The sequence below is a fragment of the Anolis sagrei genome, chromosome 3 (genome assembly GCF_037176765.1).
Source record: "Anolis sagrei isolate rAnoSag1 chromosome 3, rAnoSag1.mat, whole genome shotgun sequence".
Taxonomy (NCBI): domain Eukaryota; kingdom Metazoa; phylum Chordata; class Lepidosauria; order Squamata; family Dactyloidae; genus Anolis; species Anolis sagrei.
Genome location: NC_090023.1, coordinates 8,370,559 through 8,394,943, shown reverse-complemented (window position 1 = coordinate 8,394,943; position 24,385 = coordinate 8,370,559). Strand labels below are relative to the sequence as shown.

The following is a 24,385-nucleotide window of genomic DNA, read 5'->3' as shown; positions in this document are numbered from 1 at the left end:
TTTGTGTTTTTGGATGGTCTTTGGCGGCCCCTCTGACACCCCCTTGCAGGTTGCAAAATACTGATATAGATCCAGAACTAATGTAGCTTTATTCCACTGCCATGGCTCTATGCAATTGAATTGCGGGACTTATAGTTTTACAAGGTCCTCTAGCCTTCTGTGCTGAGTGGTGGTGCTTCACGAACAAACAACTCTAAGGATTCCATAGCACTGAGCCATGTCAGTTAAAGTGGAATCATGCTGCATTAATTCTGCAATGTAGATGCACCCTAAGGAGAGAGTTTTCTTCCTGAGATGAAGCAAATGAGTCTTCCTGGCTTCTGTACCAAAGAGCTGAAAGATCTGGCAATTGAATCTCTCTCTGACACAATGGGAAGACATCTTCCGTCCCCATGAAAGGCAACAGACTTGCTTGGGGGTCCCATGTGGGTGTCTCCTCCAATATTTTGCTCCCACCTCTGCTTCACATCATCGACCGCCTGGAGTGATCGCTTTGCTTTTCCTAATGACAGACACAGCCCTGCTGTATATTGGAAGGCGCTGATAGAGTTGTGACAGCAAAGCCCTTCATTACGCAGAGAAGCAGATCATACACAGAGACGACTTTTCAGTAGTGTCATCCCCTCCCCACTTTTTTTGGACTTTTGTAGATTGGGTTATTCACTGGCTTGATTAAAAATTTTCTAAGAATCTCTAAGTCTGCCAGTGTAACATTATGGTAAATTTATTCCAGTCACACTGGAGGACATAGAGATTTCTAGCAATCCAATTCTGTGAGTTGAGAGGCTGAGATTGTTCTTATTTTTGTGTACCTCCAAGTCATTGCTGCCTTGGGGCTCTCTTGGATGTTGCATTTAGAGGGAGTTTGTGCCTTCTTCTGGGGTTGAGAGTGTGTGACTTGTGCTCAAGGTCACCCAGTGAGATTCCATGGATTCGAACTCTGGTCTCCAAAGCTGTAGCTCAAGTGACTGCACTGCCTTAGCTCTCTTAAAGCTGAGATTTGTAGCTTTGGTGTGTTTTGAAGTCATTTCTGACCTATGGCGAAACTAAAGGTCAACCTCTTGCACTGTTTTCTTGGCAAGAACTGTTCAGAAGATGTTTGCCCTTGCTTTCCACTAAGGCTGAGAGAGTGCAACTTCTCCCAGTTCATAAAATGGGTTTACATGGTTAAGTTAAGAGTTGAAGTCTGGTCTTCCACTCCACCATAATGGTTCTCCTAAGGTAGAGATATGTTATCTAAATCTATAGTCACATTATTACATGGTGCTTTTGTTCATTCCCTCCAAACAGTGGTTCCCAACCTTTTTTTGGCCAGGGACTACTTTGACCAGGGACTGCTTTGACCAGGGACCACTCTGACCAGGGACTGCTTTGACCAGGGACCACTTTGGCCAGGGACTGCTTTGACCAGGGACCGCTTTGACCAGGGACCACTTTGGCCAGGGACCACTCTGACCAGGGACCACTTTGATCACTTTGACCAGGGACCACCTTAACTCAGAACCACCTTGACCAGGGACCACCCTGGCCAGGGACCACTCTGACCAGGGACCGCTTTGACCAGGGGCTGCTTTGACCAGGGACCACCCTGGCCAGGGACCACTCTGACCAGGGACCACTTTGACCACTTTGACCAGGGACCACCTTGACCCAGAACCACCTTGACCAGGGACCACTCTGACCAGGAACCACTCTCCAACATTAGTACCAAAAGGGTTACAAATCACTTTCTGGTCAACTTTAGATTCGGTTTGGTTATTTGGGGTGGTAATTCACAAGGGAAGGTAACAGTGTTCCATGCAGTCATGCTGGCCACATGACCTTGGAGGCGTCTATGGACAATGCCAGCTCTTCATCTTGGATAGGGAGATGAGTACCACCCCTCAGAGTCAGACACAGCTAGACTTAATGTCAGGGGAAACCTTTACCTTTACTTACCATATGATTTAGTGCTCATTTCACATAGATGTAGTAGTGTCTTGGTACATTTGTGTGATACACTTTCAAACTGCAGTTGGCACATGAATGGGTTGCGACACAATTTGGAAACTTCTGGTGTAGCTGTGCGTGGACAATTTCAAATTTCAGAGTATTTCAGATTTTGGAATCGGGGATAAAGGATGCTCAAGTTGTAGTAAGAAATGCCTTTGTAAGAACCAAGAAGCATCTGACGTTCTCCTTCTTTCCAAATCTCTCTGGAGATGCTCCACATTCTTTGGGGTGTCTGCTTAAATCCGGCTCGACCCGCTCCTTGCGGTTCCAGGTGTTTGAACACAGACGTGGGAGATATTAAACTAATGAAGTGTGAAGGAGAAAAGGAGGAGGTGGTGGCGATGGGGGTCCCTTGCAACAAACAGCCCTCAACACCTGCACAACAAGAGGGGGCACCGCCATGAACCGGCATCTGCTCCAGCCTTTTGCCCCTTCCATAGCCTTCCACTTTTAATATATTTGTAAATGAGCACGGATCAAGATGAAAATCTCCCGGGAGACAGAGCATGGTTCTCTTTCTTTCCATCAAATATATATATACTTTTGGGGTGGGGGGAGTGGGGATTGCATGAATGTGGAGGGAGCCAGGAGGATCAAGCTAGGATCAGGCCTGAACTCTCACCATATGCAACTAACCAAAAGCATGCAGGGAGGCTTCAACATGTTGCCGTAATGGGAGCCATACGGCTTGTCTGTTTTCTTTATGGAGAGCAGGGAGATGGAGCAAGGAGGAGGCAAGCTGAGGCTGCAGAAGGTCCACAGACTTCTCCATTGCCTTCCGCAATCCTTTGTTTGGATGAGAGTGGCTGCGATTGAATGCGGTTTCCCTGCTTCTTGGACTGGATGGACGTTGAAGTCTCTTCCAATTTTAGGATTCTATGATTGGGTATTCATTTTGTCTTCTTTCCCCCTTATCTTTAGGTTGGCATCTGGAAGAAGTTCCGTTGAAAACAAACAAAGGAATTCGCTCTCCACTACCAAGAAGGCAATCTCTCCGTTATACATCCTTTTCTCTCCGAAAGAGATTCAGGCAGAGGAATCGAGAGGAGACGGCGGAAGATGGCATTGAGACATTGCCTAGTGGCCTTTCTCCTGGCTTTCGTTTTGCAGAACGGGACCTGCAATGGAATCAAATGGCTGTAAGTTATCTTCCTTTTCCTAAATGAAAGACTCACCAAAGCACCAAATCTCCAGAGGAGTCTCCTTCTCTGGATGCTTTTAACCTGAGCCTGGATGGTTATCTGTTGGGAGTGCTTTGATTGTGTGTCCCTGCCTAATAGAATGGAGCTGACCCTTGAGGGTCTTTCTATGATTGTATGACATTGCTTAATTGGAGTATCCAACATGCCAATTTGAGTCTTTTTTCAGAGAGGAAAGTAGAGCATGAATGATGATGATGGTGATGATGATTGTTCTGTCACGTGCTGGGCCTGAACTCCACCAACAATAAAATTGAACCAAACTTGGCACACAATACTCCCACAACCAACAGGAAATACTGGAAGGGCTTGGTGGGCATTGACCTTGAGTTTGGGAGTTGTAGTTCACCTACATCCAGAGAGCACTGTGGCCTCAAACAAGGATGGATCTGGACCAAACTTGGCATGAATACTCAATATGCCCAAATGTGAACACTGGTGGAATTTGGGGAAAATAGATAATTGACTTTTGAAATAGGATGTGCACCTTATGCCCAACGGGAAGCCAGGGGTGCCTCGAAAGAGGCCTTTAAGGATTTTCCTGTTGAGATAGTCTTTAGAGTCTTTAATGATGTAACAAATCCAACAGATATTTCTCAAATCTTCAATGGGTCAAACAAATGCTTCAAGGCTTTGAATTTACTGGTGGCTTCCTTAATCTTGTCCACGAGGGACAGGCAACTGTCTTCATTAACTGCTCCTTTACTTTAGAGGAAAACCCTATTTAACCTCTTCCAGGCTGACTATAACCTAATCCTTACTGATGTTGGTCCTACTACTGGATTCAAACTGTGTCTTGAGCACCAAGTAGGCTTGCAGATTCTCCAGCTGGAGTTCTCTGGGTCTGTAAAGCTGTTTTCCCTATGGAATTTCTTAGAGACTTTAGGGCTGTTTCCCTCAGATGCTGTAGGGCTGAGAGGCTGTGAGCTCTCTGCCAGAGCTTTGGGACTGTTTCCCCCTGGAATGTCCCTGGAATTTTCTGGACTTCAGTTTCCCTGGATGGTCTTAAGAAATGAAGCTTTTGTGCAAGTGAAGCTTGTCCACGTCCTCTAACGTAGCTTTCCTCAATAAGACTAACTAAAAATGGCCCCCTCTTCCCTTCCCATCTCCCTGGGATAAGGGGCAGATCCAAACTTAACAATGATAGACAAGTGGTTTGCCCTATGACTGCAAACCAAAGGAAGCCCCCTTTTTGCAGAATTCCTGCATGCAAACACTTGTTTGCATCCTCACTACCTCTGAGGATGCTTGCCATAGATGCAGGCGAAACGTCAGGAGAGAATGCCTCTAGAAGATGGCCATATAGCCCCACAAAACCCCTACAACAACCCAGTGATTCCAGCCGTGAAAGCCTTCGACAGTTGAATGTATGTTAAAGAAAAATTATCCATGTTCTCTTTCAATGACATCCGAAAGGCTATTGCCGGATGATGGCAAGGAAATAATGAAAAGTGGAAGCAACTGCCTGCTAACTTGGACCTCTTCCCTCTGTTTGAGTTTCAAAAGTTTCTAGTCCTCAAGGCTGCAGATGAGAGGTTTGGGGATGTACTGGCACTGTAGAATTAATGCTGTTTGACACCACTTTGAATGCCATGACTCAAGACCATGAAACTATGAGAGTTGCCATTTTACCAAGGCCTTTAATAATAATAATAATAATAATAATAATAATAATAATAATAATGCTGTGGTTAACAAATGGAACTCTGAAAAAGGAGACAAAGGAGGGCCTGATTCTGGCAGCCCAAGAACAACCCATTAGAACCAATGCCATCAAAGTCAGAATTGAAAAGTCGACAACAGATCCCAAATGTAGACTCTGCGGGGAAGCAGATCGAACAATGGATTACACTCTCAGCTGCTGCAAGAAGATTGCGCAGATAGACTACAAGCAGAGGCATAACACCATTGCTCAGATGATTCATTGGAACTTGTGCCACAAATACCATTTGCCTGTGACAAAGAAATGGTGGGATCACAAGCCGGAAAAAGTTACAGAGAATGAATACGCCAAACTCTTCTGGGACTTCCGGATTCAGACAGACAGAGTTTTGGAGCACAATACTCCTGACCTCACAATCGTGTTAAAAAACAAAGTATGGATTGTTGATGTCGCAATCCCAAGTGACAGCAGGATTGCAGAGAAACAACTGGAAAAGCTGACACGATATGAGGATTTAAAGATTGAACTGCAAAGACTCTGGCACAAGCCCGTAAAGGTGGTCCCAGTGGTGATCGGCACACTGGGTGCAGTGCCTAAAGACCTTGGCCTGCACTTAAACACAATCGGAGCTGCCAGCTGCAAAAGGCCACCTTACTGGGATCTGCATGCATTATTCGCCAATACATCACACAGTCCTAGACACTTGGGATGTGTCCGACGTGTGATCCAATTCAACAACCAGCAGAGTGTTTGCTGTAGACTCATCTTGTTGTGTTTCAAATAATAATAATAATAATAATAATAATAATAATAATAATAATAATAACTTAATTTTTCTACCCCGCCTCCAGCTCCCCAAAGGGACTCTGGGCAGCTTACATGGGGCCATGCCCAGACAACATTATAAACAATAAAAGCAAACATCATAAGCAACAACCTAGGTACATTTAGCCTTCTCTGCCCAAGAGTGCTGGTGCGTTGCCAAACTACAACTCCCATGATCCCATAGCATTGAACCATAGCCGTTAAAGTGGGGTCGTACTGCATTAATTCTCCAGTGTAAATGTACTTTTGGAAAGTATGGATGGACTATGAGAAATAGATCAAGGAAACTAGAGGAAAGGCTGAATGGGAAGTTGCCAAATGGGGAGCCCATGAACATGGAAACTTCTAAAGAATTCGGGGCAGACAAATCAGACGGTTTGGGTTGCAAACCCCCCACTGGCTTTTTGGATGCAAAAACACCAAAGCTTGCCAAAGGAGAAAGAGAAAGAGGGGGAAGATCACCCAACTGCATCCAATCGCTCAGATGATTGCTGTGCAAACCAGCAAAGCAAACCTTCAAACGGGCGGCCCATGTGCTTTTGTCATCTGCAGCCTGCCTGTTTAAATACTCTGGCCTGTTTGGATACCATTCACGTTCGTTCTGAACAACCACGGCTTGTAACAGCTGTCGGCCAGCCTTTCTGCTTACTCTCTCTTTAAGATTTCATATCAGAGCGATGCACAGCAGATGCTGTTCCTTAGATCACTATGGGGCACAATTAGGCTGCTTGGGTTGTGTCCCAGGACCTCTTTATTTACATCCAAGGGAAGCCATGCTATTGTGGCATCCCAGGACCTCTTTGTTTACATCCAAGGGAAGCCATGCTATTGTGGCACACTGTGTCTGTGATAGTGAGAGGGATCAAGGAGTTTTAGTAGACCACACTGTGCTGTCGCATGCTAGGCCTATGACAATGTCTGTTTACAGGACGTGCTTTCTGTATGCCTAACGGGATGCCTCAGCTAAAGGGTCCCATAGATTTCCCAACACAAAGTTCTGTAGAGGCTCAAAATAAGTCCAACAAAGTTCTTTATTAAGGCTTAAATCTTTGAACAAATGGATTAAATGCTTCATAATCTTAAAAAGCTGGTAGCTTTCTCAATCTGCCAACTGCTGGCTGAATTCCCCCAGCAAAGCCGTGGAACTGTAACTTTACTCCCCAGCAAAGCTGTAAGAAGTGAAGCTTTTTGCAGGTGGGACAGAGAAAGCCCACACGTCCTGCTGTAAGGCTCCAAACTGTGAGACTGAACTAAAAGTCCCCTTTCCCCTCCAAACCTGGGGAAAGGGGCGGATCTAAAGGCTCTAATGATGATTGACGGGGTGTTGGCCCTATGACTGCAACCTGGGGAAAGCTACCCAATTGCAAAATGCATGGCCCAAATAGATTCATGCAAACTAACAGTGCAAGAAAAGGAAATTCAAACTCCTGGCGAAGCCGTGCCAGCACACACACCTTATGTGACTGTGGAGCAGAACAGAGAACTGTTTTCTGATGGTCTCTGGTGAACCCTTTGACACCTCCTCGTGACCCCCCCCCCCAGGGGTCCCGATCCCCATGTTGAGAAATTCTGATCTGCAGAGTAGAATGAATGTAGTTTGATACTACCTTAATTGCCATGGCTATGGAACCTTAGAAGTTCAGAAGGCTAAAGAACTTATACAACGCCCAACAATGGTTACAGGAACACACACAGAAGAGAATTAGCTGCAATCTAGCTTTAAAGCAAGTGTGTTTAAATAACTTTGGTGCTTCCAGTGATCCCCTTCTTCGGATCTACCTCCTGCTGGTTTAGGCTCGGTGTGGCTTTGATGCGCGCCTTTGGTTTGGTCCTCCTCCATTTGGTCTGTGTTTAACTTTAAGCTTTGTCATGGAGATTATGGGCTTAAATGTTAAGCACAGGCTTCTTTTTAATGCTTGGAGCCTGGAATAAAAAGCCAAGGGAGTGGGAGCAAAGTATGCCTAGAGATCTGAGAAGCAATGAGGTCTAAGCTATGTAATGAATCAGAGAGAATCAGAAGGTTTAAGTGCTAGAGGTCATCTAGACCGACCCTGGCAATGCAGGAATCCACAGTACCTAGACCTGTGCCAGAACTCATTACTTTAGGACAATGTTTCTCAACCTTTGTAATCCTGCAACCCCTTAATGCAGTTCCTCAAGTTGTGACCCACAGCCATAACATTATTTTCGTTGCTACTTCATAACTGTAATTTTGCTACTGTTATTTATTTATTTATCATGTCAGGAGCAAACCAAACAGTTGTATTGCATTTTTAACAAACAAACAAAACACAAAGTTTGCAAGCTTGGTAGCTGATTAAATATCTTTTGACCAGTAGCTGGCCACTTGGAGTGCCTCTGGTGTTACTATAAGAAGGTCCTCCATTGTGCATGTGGCAGGGCTCAGGTTGCATTGCAGCAGGTGGTCTGCGGTTTGCTCTTCTCCACACTCGCATGTTGTGGACTCAACTTTGTAGCCCTATTTTTTTCTGCATCTCGTGGTGCCAGGGCGCAATCCGTTCAGCGCCTTCCAAGTTGCCCAGTTTTCTGTGTGCCCAGGCGGGAGTCTCTCATTTGGTATCAGCCATTGATTGAGGTTCTGGGTTTGAGCCTGCCACTTTTGGACTCTTGCTTGCTGAGGTGTTCCAGCGACTTTAGAAAACTATTTCTTGATTTAAGTCGTTGACGTGCTGGCTGATACCCAAACAGGGGATGAGCTGGAGATGTCTCTGCCTTGGTCCTTTCACTATTGGCTGCTACTTCCCGGCGGATGTCAGGTGGTGCAATACCGGCTAAGCAGTGTAATTTCTCCAGTGGTGTAGGGCGCAGACACCCCGTGATAATGCGGCATGTCTCATTAAGAGCCACATCCACTGTTTTAGTGTGGTGAGATGTGTTCAACACTGGGCATGCATACTCAGCAGCAGAATAGCATAGCGCAAGGGCAGATGTCTTCACTGTGTCTGGTTGTGATCCCCAGGTTGTGCCAGTCGGCTTTCGTATGATATTGTTTCTAGCACCCACTTTTTGCTTGATGTTCAGGCAGTGCTTCTTGTAAGTCAGAGCACGGTCCAAAGTGATTCCCAGGTATTTGGGTGTGCTGCAATGCTCCAGTGGGATTCCTTCCCAGGTCATCCTCAGAGCTCGATGGGCTTGTCTGTTCTTTGAGATGAAAAGCACTTGTCTGTGTTTTAGATGGATTAGGGATCAGCTGGTTTTCCCTGTAATAGGCAGTAAGAGCACCTAGAGCTTTGGAGAGCTTCTATTCAACCATCTCAAAGCTCCCTGCTTGAGCGGTGATGGCACGATCATCAGCATAGATGAAGCTCTCTGGCCCTTCTTGCAATGGCTACTATTATGAATCGCAATGTAAATATCTGATATGCAGGATGTATTTTCATTCACTGGACCAAATGTGGCACAAATACCCAATATACCCAAAATTGAATACTGGTGGGGTTGGGAGAGGGATTGATTTTGTCATTTGGGAGTTATAGTTGCTGGGATTTATGGTTCATCTACAATCAAACTCCATCAATGATGGATCTGGACCAAACTTGGGAGAAATACTCTGTGTGCCAAAATGTGAACACTGGTGGAGTTTGGGGAAAATAGACCTTGACATTTGGGAGTTGCAGTTGCTGGGATATATAGTTCACCTACAATCAAAGAGTATTCTGAAGTCTGGAGGGGCCCTGCTCTTGATCCCACCGGCCCCATAGGGGACGAGAGACGGGGCCTTCTCGGTGGTGGCCCCTCGACTCTGGAACTCCCTTCCACTGGAGATCAGAATTGCCCCTTCTATCTTAACGTTCAGGAAACAGGTGAAAACTTGGCTTTGGGGATTGGCATTTGACCAATTGGGCATTGACCTTGAGTTTGGGAGTTGTAGATCTACATCCAGAGAGCACTGTGGACCTAAATAATGATGGATCTGAACCAAACTTAGCATGGATACTCAATATGCCCAAATGTGAGCACTGGTGGAGTTTGAGGAAAATAGACCTTGACATTTGGAAGTTGTAGTTGCTGGGATTTCTAGTTAACCTACAATCAAAGAGCATTCTGAACCTCACCAATGATAGAATTGGGCCAAACATCCCACACAAAACCCCCATGACCAACAGAAAATACTGGGTTTACTGAGGATCTTTGGCAACCTCTCTGACATCCCTTCTCTCCTACCCTGGACGTTTCGCAGATATATAAACTACTACTTTGACTACTTTCCAACAGATCTCACAACCTCTGAGGATGCCTGCCATAGATGTGGGTGAAACGTCAGGAGAGAATGCTTCTGGAACATGGCCAGATAGCATGGAAATCTCACAGCAACCCAGTGATTCTGGCCATGATAGCCTTCGACAACACGCTTATGAAATGGCTTTTTAACCACTAGGGGGAGCCTGCTGCAACATTGCACATTGGTGGCACAGCAGAAGCTTTCCCCATTAGTTGACTAGACTATGGGTTTTTAAAAACAGGGTGCTGAAAAAAGAATCTGTCCCACTGCTCCATTTCTGTCATAGTGGATCTTTATAAGGAACATCAAGTACAGTTTTATGGGAATTTGAGCTATTTCTTTTTAAGACAAAGGTAGAAAACTGTAGTGGGTCCAGAGACCATGTTTCTGTCCTAAGCACATGAATGCTTGGGACTCATGGATGTCTTTTAAAAGCACCAGGTTTGAAAAGAAAATACATGCTTTTTTGATATGAAAGCATACAGGGAGGAATTTATTGTTGTTATGGTGTGGCTGCCATATACCACAGTGTCATGATCCACAAGTTCAGTGCGCCATAGTTTCAACTAGATGTGTCTTGAGCACTATGTCCTATGAGGAGTATGTTTAGCCTGGAGAAGAGAAAGTTAAGAGAGGACTTGAGAGTGAAGTGTAAACATTGAAGATGCTTCAGAGCAGGCATGGGCAAACTAGGGCCCTCGAGGTGTTTTGGACTCCAACTCCCACCATTCCTAACAGCCTCAGGCCCCTTCCTTTTCCCCCTCAGCCGCTTAAGCTGAGGGGGAAAAGGAAAGGGCCTGAGGCTGTTAGGAATGGTGGGAGTTGAAGTCCAAAATACCTGGAGGGCTAAAGTTTGCCCATGTCTGCCATAGAGACTTGGAAGTCTCTCATTCATTCATTGGGTTTGAACATTGAAATGTTGACAAGTTGGAATGTGTCCATAGGAGGGTGACTACAATGATCAATGGTCTGGAGAACAAGCCCTATGAGGAGCGGCTTAAAGAGCTGGACCTATTTAGCCTGAAGAAGAGAAGGCTGAGAGAAGACATGATAGCCATGTATGAATATGTGAGAGGAAGTCATCGGGAGGAAGGAGCAAGCTTGTTTTCTGCTGCCCTGGAGACTAGGATTTGGAACAATGGCTTCAAACTACAAGAGAGGAGATTCCATCTGAACATGAGGAAGAACTTCCTGACTGTGAGAGCTGTTCAGCAGAGGAACTCTCTGCTCCAGAGTGTGGCAGAGGCTCCTTCTTTGGAAGCTTTTAAACAGAGGCTGGATGGCCATCTGTCGGGGGTGCTTTGAATGCAAAGGAGATTCCATCTGAACATGAGGAAGAACTTCCTGACTGTGAGAGCTGTTCATCAGTGGAACTCTCTACTCCAGAGTGTGGCAGAGGCTCCTTCTTTGGAAGCTTTTTAAAAAAGGCTGGATGGCCATCTGTCAGGGGTGGTTTGAATGCAAAGGAGATTCCATCTGAACATGAGGAAGAACTTCCTGACTATGAGAGCTGTTCATCAGTGGAACTCTCTGCCCCGGAGTGTGGTGGAGGCTCCTTCTTTGGAGGCTTTTAAACAGAGGTTGGATGGCCATCTGTCGGGGATGCTTTGAATACAAAGGAGATTCCATCTGAACATGAGGAAGAACTTCCTGACTGTGAGAACTGTTCAACAGTGGAACTCTTTGCACCAAAGTGTGGTGGAGGCTCCTTCTTTGGAGGCTTTTAAACAGAGGTTGGATGGCCATCTGTCGGGGGTGCTTTGAATGCAAAGGAGATTCCATCTGAATATGAGGAAGAACTTCCTGACTGTGAGAGCTGTTCATCAGTGGAACTCTCTGCCCCAGAGTGTGGTGGAGGCTCCTTCTTTGGAGGCTTTTAAACAGAGGTTGGATGGCCATCTGTCGGGGGTGCTTTGAATGCAAAGGAGATTCCATCTGAACATGAGGAAGAACTTCCTGACTGTGAGAGCTGTTCTTCAGTGGAACTCTCCGCTCCGGAGTGTGGTGGAGGCTCCTTCTTTTAAACAGAGGTTGGATGGCCATCTGTCGGGGGTGTTTTGAATGTGTTCTTCCTACTTCTATGATTCTATCTTAGGTCCTCATGGGCTGGCTGTCAAATGTGGAGTGTTTCAGACTGTATCAAAATCAGATGGAGGATCCATGCGTGGACAATGAGGGGCTCCATCCCTGCTGGGCATCTCTGCATATGGATTCCAACGTGATAAATTGAACCATGCGATTCTTCCTGCTCCCTCCTGCTTTGCAGAGATGAAAACCATTTGTGAAGAAAATGCAGCAGCGGAGCTTGCCAAGGCATAGAGGCTCGTGTAGCGCTCTTTAAGAATTCAGTCAAAAGAGCTTATAAACTGGTTGCCCAGTCCATTAGCGAAAGGTGTTGGAGCACACCCGGACATCCCGGATCGCGTTGATGGGCTGCAACGGTGGTGCTTTAATAGGATCACACGTTCTGGAGGAAGAAGAAGGAGGGTTTACAAGATGATGGAACGAGGGAAACATCTTAAAACGTGAAACCGAGGAAAGGAATTCAGTTCACACATGCGCATGGCTGTTTCTCATTGAGTTTCACTCAGGCTCTAAGAAGCTGGCTGTGAAGGAATAAATAGAATTTCTGGTTCTCTTTCGCAGGGGAATCTTCTTATTTTTTAAAGCTTCTCCTGTGGAGCACACTTCTTCATCCTGGAAACATGAATGTCTTTCCTGCCTTTCCTCCCTTCCCTTTCTATTTTCCCTTTCCTCTTTTCCCTTTCCCTCCTTCGTGTCCCCTGTCCCCCTTCCTTCCCTCCCTCCCATTCCTTCATTTCCTTTCCTTCCTTCCCCTTCTCCCCTTTCACTTTCCTTTTCTATTTTACCTTTCCTCTTTTCCCTTTCCTTTTCCATCCTTCCCTTCCCCCTTTCCTTCCTTTCTTCCTTACCTACTTTTCCTTCCTTCCTTTCCTTCCCCCTTCCCTTTTCATTTTCCCTTTCTATTTCCCTTTCCTCTTTTCCCTTTCTATCCTTCCTTTCCCCCTTCCCCCTTTCCTTCCTTTCTTCTTTTCCTACCTTTCCTTCCTTTCCTTCTCCCTTCCCTTTCCCCTTTTCCCTTTCTATTTTCACTTTCCTCTTTTGCCTTTCCCTTTCCATCCTTCCCTTCCCCCTTTCCTTCCCCCTTCCCTTTCCCCTTTTTACTTTTCCCTTTCTATTTTCCATTTCCTCTTTTTCCTTTCCCTTTACATTCTTCCCTTCGCCCTTTGCCCCTTTCCTTCCTTTCCTTCCCCCTTCCCTTCCCCCTTTTCCTTCCTTCCTTCCTTCCTTCCTTCCTTCCTTCCTTCCTTTCTTTCCTTTCCTTCCCCTTTCCCTTTCCCCCTTTTACTTTCCCCTTTCTATTTTCCATTTCCCTTTCCTTCCTTTTCTTTCCTTCCCTTCCCCTTTCCCCCTTCCCTTCCCTTTCTCCTTTTCCCTTTTTATTTTCCCTTTCCCTCTTTTCCTTCCCTTCCCTTCCCTTCCCTTCCCTTCCCTTCCCTTCCCTTCCCTTCCCTTCCCTTCCCTTCCCTTCCCTTCCCTTCCCCCTTTCCCCCTTTCCCCCTTTCCCCCTTTCCTCCTTCCCTTTCCCCATTCCTCTTTCTATTTTCAATTTACTCTTTTCCATTTCCCTTTCCCTCCTTTCCTTTCCTTTCCTTTCCTTTCCTTTCCTTTCCTTTCCTTTCCTTTCCTTTCCTTTCCTTTCTTTCCCGTCCCTTGCCTTCCCCCTTTCCCCTTTCCCCTTTCCTCTTCTATTTTTAATTTCCTCTTTTCCATTTCCCTTTCACTCCTTCCCTTCCCCCTTCCCTTCCCTTTCCCCTTTCCGCTTTCCCCTTTCTATTTTCCATTTCCCCATTTCCCTTTCCCTGACAGTGACACCAAGTGGCCAGCTTCTGGTCAAAGGACATTTAGCGTAATGCCAAGTTCTTTTTAAAACATTGTGTTTTTAAATGCATTTTTACTGAATCCTCAACTTGTTTCTGACATGATAAATAAACAAACTGTCCAGCTTTCGCAAACAAGCATAGATGGCATGGACAACCCTAACTTTAATATTCAGTGACCTATCTTTACACTTCAGCATAGGTAAAGGTAAAGATTGTCCAGTTGTGTTCGACTCTGGGACTCTGGTGCTCATCTCCATTTCTAAGCTGAAGAGCCAGCGTTGTCCGTAGACACCTCCAAGGTCATGTGGCCAGCATGACTTCATAGAGCGCTGTTACCTTCCCGCCAGACTGGTACATACTGATCTATTCATATTTGCATGTTTTCGAACTGCTAGGCTAGACTACTCATGGGAGCGTCATACAGGGAACGTACCACTCTTCTGTTATGTCAGCTCCACTGGCTGCCGACCCAGTTCCGAGCACAATTCAAAGTGCTGGTTTTGACCTATAAAAACCTATACGGTTCCGGCCCATCGTACCTGTCCAAACATATCTCCTTCTATGTCCCACCTAGGAGTTTAAGATCTTCTGGGGATGCCCTGCTATCGGCCCCACCCCTGTCACAAACACGGTTGGCGGAGATGAGTGACAGGGCCTTCTCGGTGGTGGATCCGCACCTGTGGAATTCACTCCCCAGGGAAATCAGGTCATTTTCATCCCTCCTCTCCTTTAGAAGGAAGTTAAAAACGTGAATGTGGGACCAGACCTTTCAGGTAATCTTGCAGACTTGTCGATGACAATGAAGACAATTACTATGAAAACAGATTATGGATAAGTTTAATGGAGTCTTCAACTACAGAACTCGGAGAGACAACAGCCACCAGACTGGCTTTCTCTTTTTAGTAGATTTTATTGTATTAATTTTATGTTTTAACTATTTACAACTATTGCTTTTGATATGTATTTTATTGTGTTTACTTGTAGGCATTAAATATGTGCTGGCTGGAAGCCACCCTGAGTCTCCCCCAGGGAATTGAGAAGGGCGGAGTATAAATACTCAAAATAAATAAATAATAGGTTGGCAGAAGCTGGGGCTGACAGCGGGAGCTCACGCCGCTCCCCAGATTCAAACTTGTGACCTTTCGGTCAACAAGCTCAGCAGCTCAGCGGTTTAACCCACTGCGCCACCATCTTTACAATTCTCTAACAGGGTTTCTAGTAGCTCATTTGCTCCCTTGAAATGTGGCAGTGCCTCTCCTTCCAGTTTAAAACTTGGCAAAGTTTCTTGTTGTGTGAATTGTCGAAGGCTTTCATGGCTGGAATCACTAGGTTGTTGTAGGTTTTTCGGGCTATATGGTCATGTTCTAGAAGCATTCTCTCCCGACGTTTCTCCTGCATCTATGGCAAGCATCCTCAGAGGTTGTGAGGTCTTTGTTGATGTGTGTTGGTTGGGGAATCTGGGCTGTTCTTTTCTTCAATGAGTGCAAAACAACGAGTAGAGCTTTCTTCCTCCAAACTCCATCCTCACAACAATATTTTTTTTATTTCTCGTGTCAGGGCAGCCAGTCAAACATATTACATTTCTAACAGAACAAAGCAAACAAACAGACAAAATGTGTGAGTTTGGTAGTTGATTAAATGTCCTTTGACCAGTATCTGGCCCCTTGGAGTGCCTCTGGTGTTGCCACAAGAAGGTCCTCCATGGTGCATGTGGCGGGGCTCAGGTTGCATTGCAGCAGGTGGTCAGTGGTTTGCTCTTCTCCACACTCGCATGTCGTGGATTCCACTTTGTAGCCCCATTTCTGAAGGTTGGCTCTGCATCTCGTGGTGCCAGAGCGCAGTCTGTTCAGCGCCTTCCAAGTCGCCCAGTCCTCTGTGTGCCCAGGAGGGAGTCTCTCATTTGGTATCAGCCATTGGTTGAGGTTCTGGGTTTGAGCCTGCCACTTTTGGACTCTCGCTTGCTGGGGTGTTCCAGCGAGTGTCTCTGTAGATCTTAGAAAACTATATATGGATTTAAGTCGTTGACGTGCTGGCTGATACCCAAACAGGGGATGAGCTGGAGATGTCTCTGCCTTGGTCCTTTCACTATTGGCTGCTGCTTCCCGGCGGATGTCAGGTGGTGCAACAGTGTAATTTCTCCAGTGGTGTAGGGCGTAGGCACTCCATGATAATGCGGCATGTCTCATTAAGAGCCACCTCCACTGTTTTAGTGTGATGAGATGTGTTCCACACTGGGCATGCATACTCAGCAGCAGAGTAGCACAGCGCTAGGGCAGATGTCTTCACTGTATCTGGTTGTGATCCCCAGGTTGTGCCAGTCAGCTTTCATATGATATTGTTTCCAGCACCCACTTTTTGCTTGATGTTCAGGCAGTGCTTCTTGTAGGTAAGAGCACGGTCCAAAGTGACTCCCAGGTATTTGGGTGCGCTGCTATGCTCCAGTGGGATTCCTTCCCAGGTCATCCTCAGAGCTCGGGATGCTTCTCTGTTCTTGAGATGAAAGGCACATGTCTGTGTTTTAGATGGGTTGGGGATCAGCTGGTTTTCCCTGTAATAGGCAGTAAGAGCACCTAGTGCTTCGGAAAGCTTCTGTTCTACCACCTCAAAGCTCCTTGCTTGAGCAGTAATGGTCAACAATAATGACAACCCAGGACGGAGGAAGAACCATCTGCCCAAAGGTGGATTTGAATCCTTATCTCTCCCGTTTTTTGCCCAATACTAACCATTACACTGCGTTGTTCTCCCAGGTGAATACACTTCAGGCTTCAGCCTTTGAGGGCATTTTCCTTGCTTGTCAGCCCGAATTTCCTGTGCCGGCTTCTCCTGGCCTGCGGTCCTGAGAGAGTTCTGGTTTATATTCTTGTCTTGGGAAGCAGGGGAGAATTATTACCGCTCTTCAGCCCTTCCCTTGATAACACAAACAAACGTCACATTGAATTTATGCAGACATGACGGAGATTTCAAATAACGTTATGGATACCGTCAGAAAAGCGTAGACTTGATTGCAAAGGACGTCCCATCCAGGCACATATTGCAAGCTCTGGCAGCTCACCTAATTCCCTCGGGCAGGTTGAATAAATTCACTCGGAAACAGGAATAAGTGGCAGCAGGTAATGGTTTGGAAAGGATTTCTTTCCATTTCTGGAAAACGGCACAAATGAAAGCTGAACCACAGATTCGGAGCTGTTTTCCTGGGATGGAGAAATACAACTTGGGAGGCAGCAGGGGCCAATGCATCCCAGGCCAGTGGGGCAATGAATCTGCTCCAGGGTTTAGTCTTCACTTGAAAGAAACTACTCAAGATGCTGAAAATACTGCAGGGTCTGATCTTGAAAGTTTGGAATATAACCTGGAGCAGACTCATTGTTCCACTGACATGGAAATCACCAGCTGCTGGATCAGATGAGAAATCTAGAATCAAAGATTTAGAAGAGACGGGAATACACAGTCAAATCTCTCCTGACAGATTTGTCATGCAATAGCTAAAAAAGCCAGTGGGATTTTGGTGTGCATAGTGTCTAAATCCAGGGAAGTTATGCTACTCCTCAGTTCTGCCTTGGTCAAATCACACCTGGAATCACACTGTGTCCAATTCTGGGCACTTCAATTGAAGGGAGATGTTGACTCTAAGCTGGAATGTGTCCAGAGGAGGACGATTAAAATGATCAAGGATCTGGAGAACAAACCCTATGAGGAGCGGCTTAAAGAGCTTGGCATGCTTAGTGCTCAAAAGAGAAGGCTGAGAGGAGAGATGACAAGATGTGATAGGAAGTCATAGGGAGGAGGGAGCAGGCTTGTTTTTTGCTGCCCTGGAGACCAGGACTCAATAGAACAATGGCTTCAAACTACAGGAAAGGAGATTCCACTTAAACATTAGGAAGAACTTCCTAACTGTGAGAGCCGTTCAGCAGTGGAACTCTCTGCTTCGGAGTGTGGTGGAGGCTCCTGCTTTGTAGGATTTTAAACAGAGGTTGGATGGCCATCTGTCGGGGGTGCTTTGAATGCAATTTTCCTGCTTCTTGGCAGAAAGGGGTTGGACTGGATGGCCCACTCTTCCAACTCTATGATTCTATTATTCTATTGTCTGAGTTCAGTGGGTGGCCATGTTGGATCTGTGTGCCAAGTTTGGTCCAGATCCATCATCATCAGAGTTCAGTGCTCTCTGGATGTGGGTGTACCACAACTCCCAGATTCCAGGGTTAATCACCCCCAAACCCTGCCTGCATTCAATGTTGGCCATGTTGGGTCTGTATGCCAATTTGGTCCAAATCCATCATCAGCTGAGTTCAGTGCCCTCTGGATGTGGGTGAACTACAACTCCCAGATTCCAGGGTCAACTACCCCCAAACCCCACCCATATTCAGTGTTGGCTATGTTGGGTCTGTGTGCCAACTTTGGTCCAGATCCATCATTGGTGTTGTTCAGAATGCTCTCTGGCTGCACGGTGAACTATAACTCTCAGATTCCAGGGTCAATCACCCCCAAACCCCACCTGTATTCAGTGTTGGCCATGTTGGGTCTGTGTGCCAAGTTTGGTCCAGATCCATCATCATCAGAGTTCAGTGCTCTCTGGATGTGGGTGAACCACAACTCTCATATTCCAGGGTCAATCACCACCAAATCCCACCTGTATTCAGTGTTGGCTATGTTGGGTCTGTGTGCCAAGTTTGGTCCAGATCCATCAATAGCTGAGCTCAATGCTTCCTGGATGTGGGCGAACTACAACTCCCAGATTCCATGGTCAGTCACCCCCAAACCCCACCTGTATTCAGTGTTGGCCATGTTGGGTCTGTGTGCCAAGTTTGGTCCAGATCCATCATCAGCTGAGTTCAGTGCTCTCTGGATGTGGGTGAACGATGACCCCCCAGATCCCAGGGTCAACCACCACCAAACCCCACCAGTATTCAAAGTTGGCCATGTTGGGTCTGTATGCCCAATTTGGTCCAAATCCATCATCAGCTGAGTTCAGTGCCCTCTGGATGTGGCTGAACTACAACTCCCAGATTCCAGGGTCAATAATCCCCAAACCTCAACAGTATTCAAAGTTGGCCATATTGGGTCTGTGTGCCAAGTTTGGTCCAGATCTATTACCATCTGAGTTCAGTGCTCTCTGGATGTGGGTGAACTACATCTCCCAGATTCCAGGGTCAATAATCCCCAAACCTCAACAGTATTCAAAGTTGGCCATGTTGGGTCTGTGTGCCAAGTTTGGTCCAGATCTATTATCATCTGAGTTCAGTGCTCGCTGAATGTGGGTGAACTACATCTCCCAGATTCCAGGGTCAATCACCCCAAAACCCCATCAGCAATCAAAGTTGGTCATGTTGGGTCTGTGTGCCAAGTTTGGTCCAGATTCATCACTGGTGTTAGGGATGCAGAACCCTTGTGAATGTGGAAAAACCATGAAAAAGACTATTACAAGGCTTGAATGAAAAGGAATGCCTCCACCTTCGTAACTCCTCAACAGATGGTGCTCTCTGGGTGCCGGGTGAACTACAACTCCCACCCTGCATGAGTCACTCATTTCCATCTCTTTAATCCCCAATTTTCTTGCTTCACTCTCTCGAATTGGCACGTTTAGTCGCACCCCACACGGTCACTCTGTAAAACAACTTGGCAACTCCAGAGGCAGCCGCCCGTGGCATCTTCCATCATGAAACACTCACGGCTTTGTCTCAGATTGCGGCTTTGGTCTTGCCAACGCAAGGAAAACCGAGAGCCAATTCTCCCAAGGGGAAGCCAAAGGGCGTGAGATATACAACCCAAACCAAAATGTGTGAAGGAGGTATAAGTAAACACGACATACCTCCCCGATTGCTCCCTCCTTGGTATGCAGTGCTGATCAGAATATATATTTTTCCTAAATGGGGGAATGTCAGAAGGGGCAGCCGGCTTCTTTTAAAAGCAGCAACGGTGTGTTTGTTTGCTGGACACAAAAGAAAGGAACCTTGCTGGATGCCGATGGCTTTGTTCAGTGAGCCAACATTTTCCTTTACTCCAAAGTAAGTCCGGGGAACTATGCTGGGATACAACAATCCGGAGGCTAAACAAGTCGAATGTGAAATATTAACTGCAGCCTATGGATACGGTGCCAAGCCTTCCCTGGGTACCGGCAGCCATCGCTTTGTTGAAGTCGAATGGAGAAAAGTCCTCCTTGAAGTCTGAGCCAGCTGCGAAGGTTTGGCTCTTCTAGTGCTCACTCAAGCCTGTGCCCCTTTGTCAGCTTTTGTTCATTGGGGTTATCAGATGGGCTTTGCAAATATAAAACTGCTTGCCAGATAGGGTTGCCATATCTCTGGATCTGAGATCTGTAAGGGTGATGAGACCGAGGTTTCAGGGCCCAAGTAAGCTCATACGAGGGAGATAAAGTCTGTCAAAAAGTCCAGACTTAAACCATATAACTTTTTTCAGTCTTCCACATTCACTGGTGTTAACGGTAAAGGTAAAGGTAGTCCCCTGACATTAAGTCCAGTCATGTCTGACTCTGGGGTGTGGTGCTCATCTCCATTTCTAAGCCGAAGAGCCAGCGTTGTCCATAGACACCTCCAAGGTCATGTGGCTGGCATGACTGCATGGAGCGCCGTTACCTTACCGCCGGAGCGGTACCTATTGATCTACTCACATTTGCATGTTTTCGAACTGCTAGGTTGGCAGAAGCTAGGGCTGACAGCGGAAGCTCACGTCGCTCCCCGGAATCGAACCTGCAACCTTTCGATCAACAAGCTCAGCAGCTCAGTGCTTTAACCCACTGTGCCACCGGGGCTCCTTCACTGGTGTTAGGGGTGCAGAATAGGCCAGGTTAGGTACCGTTGGAATCTTTGGAATAAATTACCTTTTGGAAGCTATTTCAAGCTTTTAAGAAAACCAAAGTCCCTTTGCCCTTCTGAAGCATTTTCTGCCATTTTTGTTACGACTCAGAAGTCCCTTTGCCCTTCTGAAGCTTTTTCTGCCATTTTTGTTACGACTCAGGAAGTGAGTCGGAAATGATTCAGCTTTTCCCCGCTTCTGGTCCCTGGCCTCAGCTCAAGCCAGAGAAGCCAGTTTTAAACCAGAGAAGGAAGGAATTTCCTGGCCTCAGCTCAAACCAGAGAAACCAGTTTTAAAGCCAGAGAAGCGAGTTTTAAACCAGAGAAGGAAGGAATTTCTTGGCCTCAGCTCAAGTCAGAGAAGCCAGTTTTAAAGCCAGATAAGCTAGTTTTAAACCAGGGAAAAAAGGAATTTCCTCCGCTTGCTTTTCCCTGCTTCTGGGAGGCCCTGGAGAGGCCCTGCTCTCGGGCCCACCGGCCTCACAAGCGCGTCTGGTGGGGACGAGGGACAGGGCCTTCTCGGTGGTGGCCCCGCGACTCTGGAACTATCTCCCACTGGAGATCAGAACTGCCCCTTCTATCCTGACATTCAGGAAACAGGTGAAGACGTGATTATGGAGACAGGCATTCGATGAGTGAGCCAACACCCTGAGATATGGATGGAGGATGATGAGCAACGATTTTAGTGTGACGACTGACCATTATAGTTATTGATTGTAATTGCTGTTTTAATGTTTTATTGTAATATGAATTACGATGTTTTATTGACTGTATGTGATTTTATGGTTGGAAACCGGTCTGAGTCCCTCAAGAGAGGTGAGAAGGTCGGTATACAAAACTTTTAAATAAATAAATAAATTCTGGTCCCTGGCCTCGTCTCAAGCCAGAAAAGTCAGTTTTAAACTAGAGAAGGAAGGAATTTCCTGGCCTCGGCTCAAGCCAGTGAAGCTAGTTTTAAACCAGGGAAGGAAGGAATTTCCTGGCCTCATCTCAAGCCAGAGAAGCCAGCTTTAAACCAGAGAAGAAAGGAATTTCCTCTACTTGCTTTCCCCCGCTTCTGGTCCCTGGCCTCGGCTCAAGCCAGAGAAGCCAGTTTTAAACCAGAGAAGGAAGGAATTTCCTGGCCTCAGCTCAAGCCAGAGAAGCCAGCTTTAAACCAGAGAAGAAAGGAATTTCCTCTACTTGCTTTCCCCCGCTTCTGGTCCCTGGCCTCGGCTCAAGCCAGAGAAGCCAGTTTTAAACCAGAGAAGGAAGGAATTTCCTGGCCTCAGCTCAAGCCAGAGAAGCCAGCTTTAAACCAGAGAAGAAAGGAATTTCCTGTACTTGCTTTCCCCCGCTTCTGGTCCCTGGCCTCGGCTCAAGCCAGAGAAGCCAGTTTTAAACCAGAGAAGGAAGGAATTTCCTGGCCTCGGCTCAAGCCAGAGAAGCCAGTTTTAAACCAGAGAAGGAAGGAATTTCCTGGCCTCAGCTCAAGCCAGAGAAGCCAGTTTTAAACCAGAGAAGGAAGGAATTTCCTGGCCTCGGCTCAAGCCAGAGAAGCCAGTTTTAAACCAGAGAAGAAAGGAATTTCCTCCACTTGCTTTTACCCACTTCTGGAGTAAAACAACTACTTTCAAATTAAAGACCACCCAATGAAACAGGAAATAACACCTTCAAACCATTTACGAAAGGATTCGGAAGTCTCCGAAGTTTCAAAAACTTCGGAGATGCCTTAATGATCTTCCCACCAAAGCGGTACCTATTGATCTACTCAAATTTGCATGTTTTCGGACTGCTAGGTTGGCAGGAGCTAGGACTAACAGCGAAAGCTCACCCTGACTCGCAGTTTCAAACTGCCAATGTTTTGGTCAGCAGATTCAACAGTTCAATGCTTTAATCCGTTGCAGCATCGTGACCTTTCCGCACAGCTGAACTGGATTATATGGCAGTGTGGACACAGATAATATAGATCAAAGCAGATATTGTGGATTATAATATTACTTCTGCAGCTTGGGAGTGATCTTGGACTAATCATTGAGCCTGGAACCTCAGGTCTCAGCAGTGGCCAGGGGAGCTTTGCACAATTAAAATTTGTGCGCCAGCTGTGCCTGTACCTTGGGAAGTCTGACTTGGCCACGGTGGTCCATACTCTTCTTACATCCTGTATAGATTACCGCAGCGCGCTCTACGTGGGGTTGTCTTTGAAGACTGTTCAGAAGGTTTGGCCAGGTTGCTCACCGGAGCGGCGTTCAGGGAGCACACAACCCTCCTGTTACCTCACTGGCTACCGGTTTGCTACTGAGCACAATTAAAAGTGCTGGCTTTAGTCTATTAAGCCCTAAATGGTTCCGGTCCAGGCTACCTGTCCGAATGTATCTTCACCTACAAACCAGCTCGGAGACTAAGATTGTTTGGGGACTCCCTGCTCTTGGTCCCACCTTCCTCACAAGCGCGGCTGGTGGGGACGAGAAGCAGGGTCTTCTCAGTGGTGGCCCCTCGGTTGTGAAACTCCTTCCCTAATAACATCAGATCAGCCCCCCTCCCTATTAGCCTTCAGGAGGAGAGTCAAAACCTGGCTCTGGGAGCAGGCTTTCGAAAAAATAGGACAGTGCAGTAATCTTAATGTGGAATTATGTGCATATCACTCTTTAAAATGCAAATACTACAGAAATTTTAGAAGTTTTTTTTTACAACCCACCTTTTTGCCTCTATCTCTGTTTGGCCCTGAACTGAAGAACATTCTGCAGCGTTTCCACCTCCCCCCCCCCCCCCCGGTCCATGTCTTTCAGTTATGTCTGGCAGCATTCGCCGTTGTCTTTGCCAAGTCAAACTTGCAAAACTCAGGCTTTGAAGAGGTGGGGAATGGCTTAGGCTGTCGCTGAAGTCAGAGCCACTTGTGGCCCGGGTTCAAATGCTTCAGATCAAAGAAACTGGGCTTAAGCCCATCTTGCATCCAGGTTTTTCAAAAAGCCAAGGCTTTCAGGCACCCATTTATTCTTGTGGCAAGGAATAAATCACGTCCATAAAACGTGGCCATTAAATAACCAAAGTCCATTCACCTTGGTGCTGAAAAGTGAAATTATATGTGGATGCTTTCGTCTTTGGAACGCCGCAAGAGAAAGGAACCTTTGCTTTCAAGGCAAGGGCGCCATCGGAGTTACAAAAAAGGTCATTCTCCAGCTGTTGAGTCCTTAAAAGACTTTTTATGAGGGGGAAAAAAAGAAAGGATCGGTTTATGGATACGTTGGCGAGATTGTAGACGCAGCAGCGGAAGTCGCTGTTCGTGCTTCAGATGAGCCGGAGTGGGTGGCGGAGGAAATAGCCGACATTTTCGTGAAACGAGACTTGGCGCGGATGGCTGTGCGCTTCTGCCAAAAGGGCCATTTCCCTTCCAGTTCACCTTGCCAGCTGCAAAAAGAAGATGGCCAACCCTCCTCTATAGGCCATCCAATGGCCAAGTGGCAGTTTATGGGTTTCAGTTGGTGGCCCATAAAGCAAAGATATTTCCCATTTCTATTGGCTGTCACATTTGGGTTGCTTTTTTTAAAGCCAAGTAGGGAGTTGGATTATACATTCACTTGGAAAAATAATGAGTGGCTCATAAAGGTGAGAGTGTTGCACTCCAGCTCTGGAACACCTTTGCACCCAGCACCATACGGAGTCCAGTAGTAGTACTACTAGTAGTAGTAATAATTGTGCGAGGTTCTTGTGGGTTTTTTCGGGCTATAGGGCCATGTTCTAGAGGCATTTCTCCTGACGTTTCGCCTGCATCT

The 24,385-nt window shown here is 46.5% G+C and overlaps 1 protein-coding gene across 2 annotated transcripts in view; it reads left to right on the top strand.

Moving 5' to 3' along the window:
- Window positions 1-24,385, top strand: part of WNT11 (Wnt family member 11) — an 89,304-nt gene that overhangs the window by 23,606 nt on the left and 41,313 nt on the right. Inside the window, exons 1-2 of one of the 2 annotated variants that reach the window (XM_067466465.1) lie at window positions 2,603-2,746; window positions 2,914-3,131. In XM_067466465.1, coding sequence (XP_067322566.1) covers window positions 3,052-3,131 — 80 coding nt within the window. In that variant the 5' untranslated portion in view covers window positions 2,603-2,746; window positions 2,914-3,051. Of the gene's footprint in view, window positions 1-2,602; window positions 2,747-2,913; window positions 3,132-24,385 lie in introns of those variants that run through there. The other variant, XM_060771248.2, reaches the window with a different exon arrangement.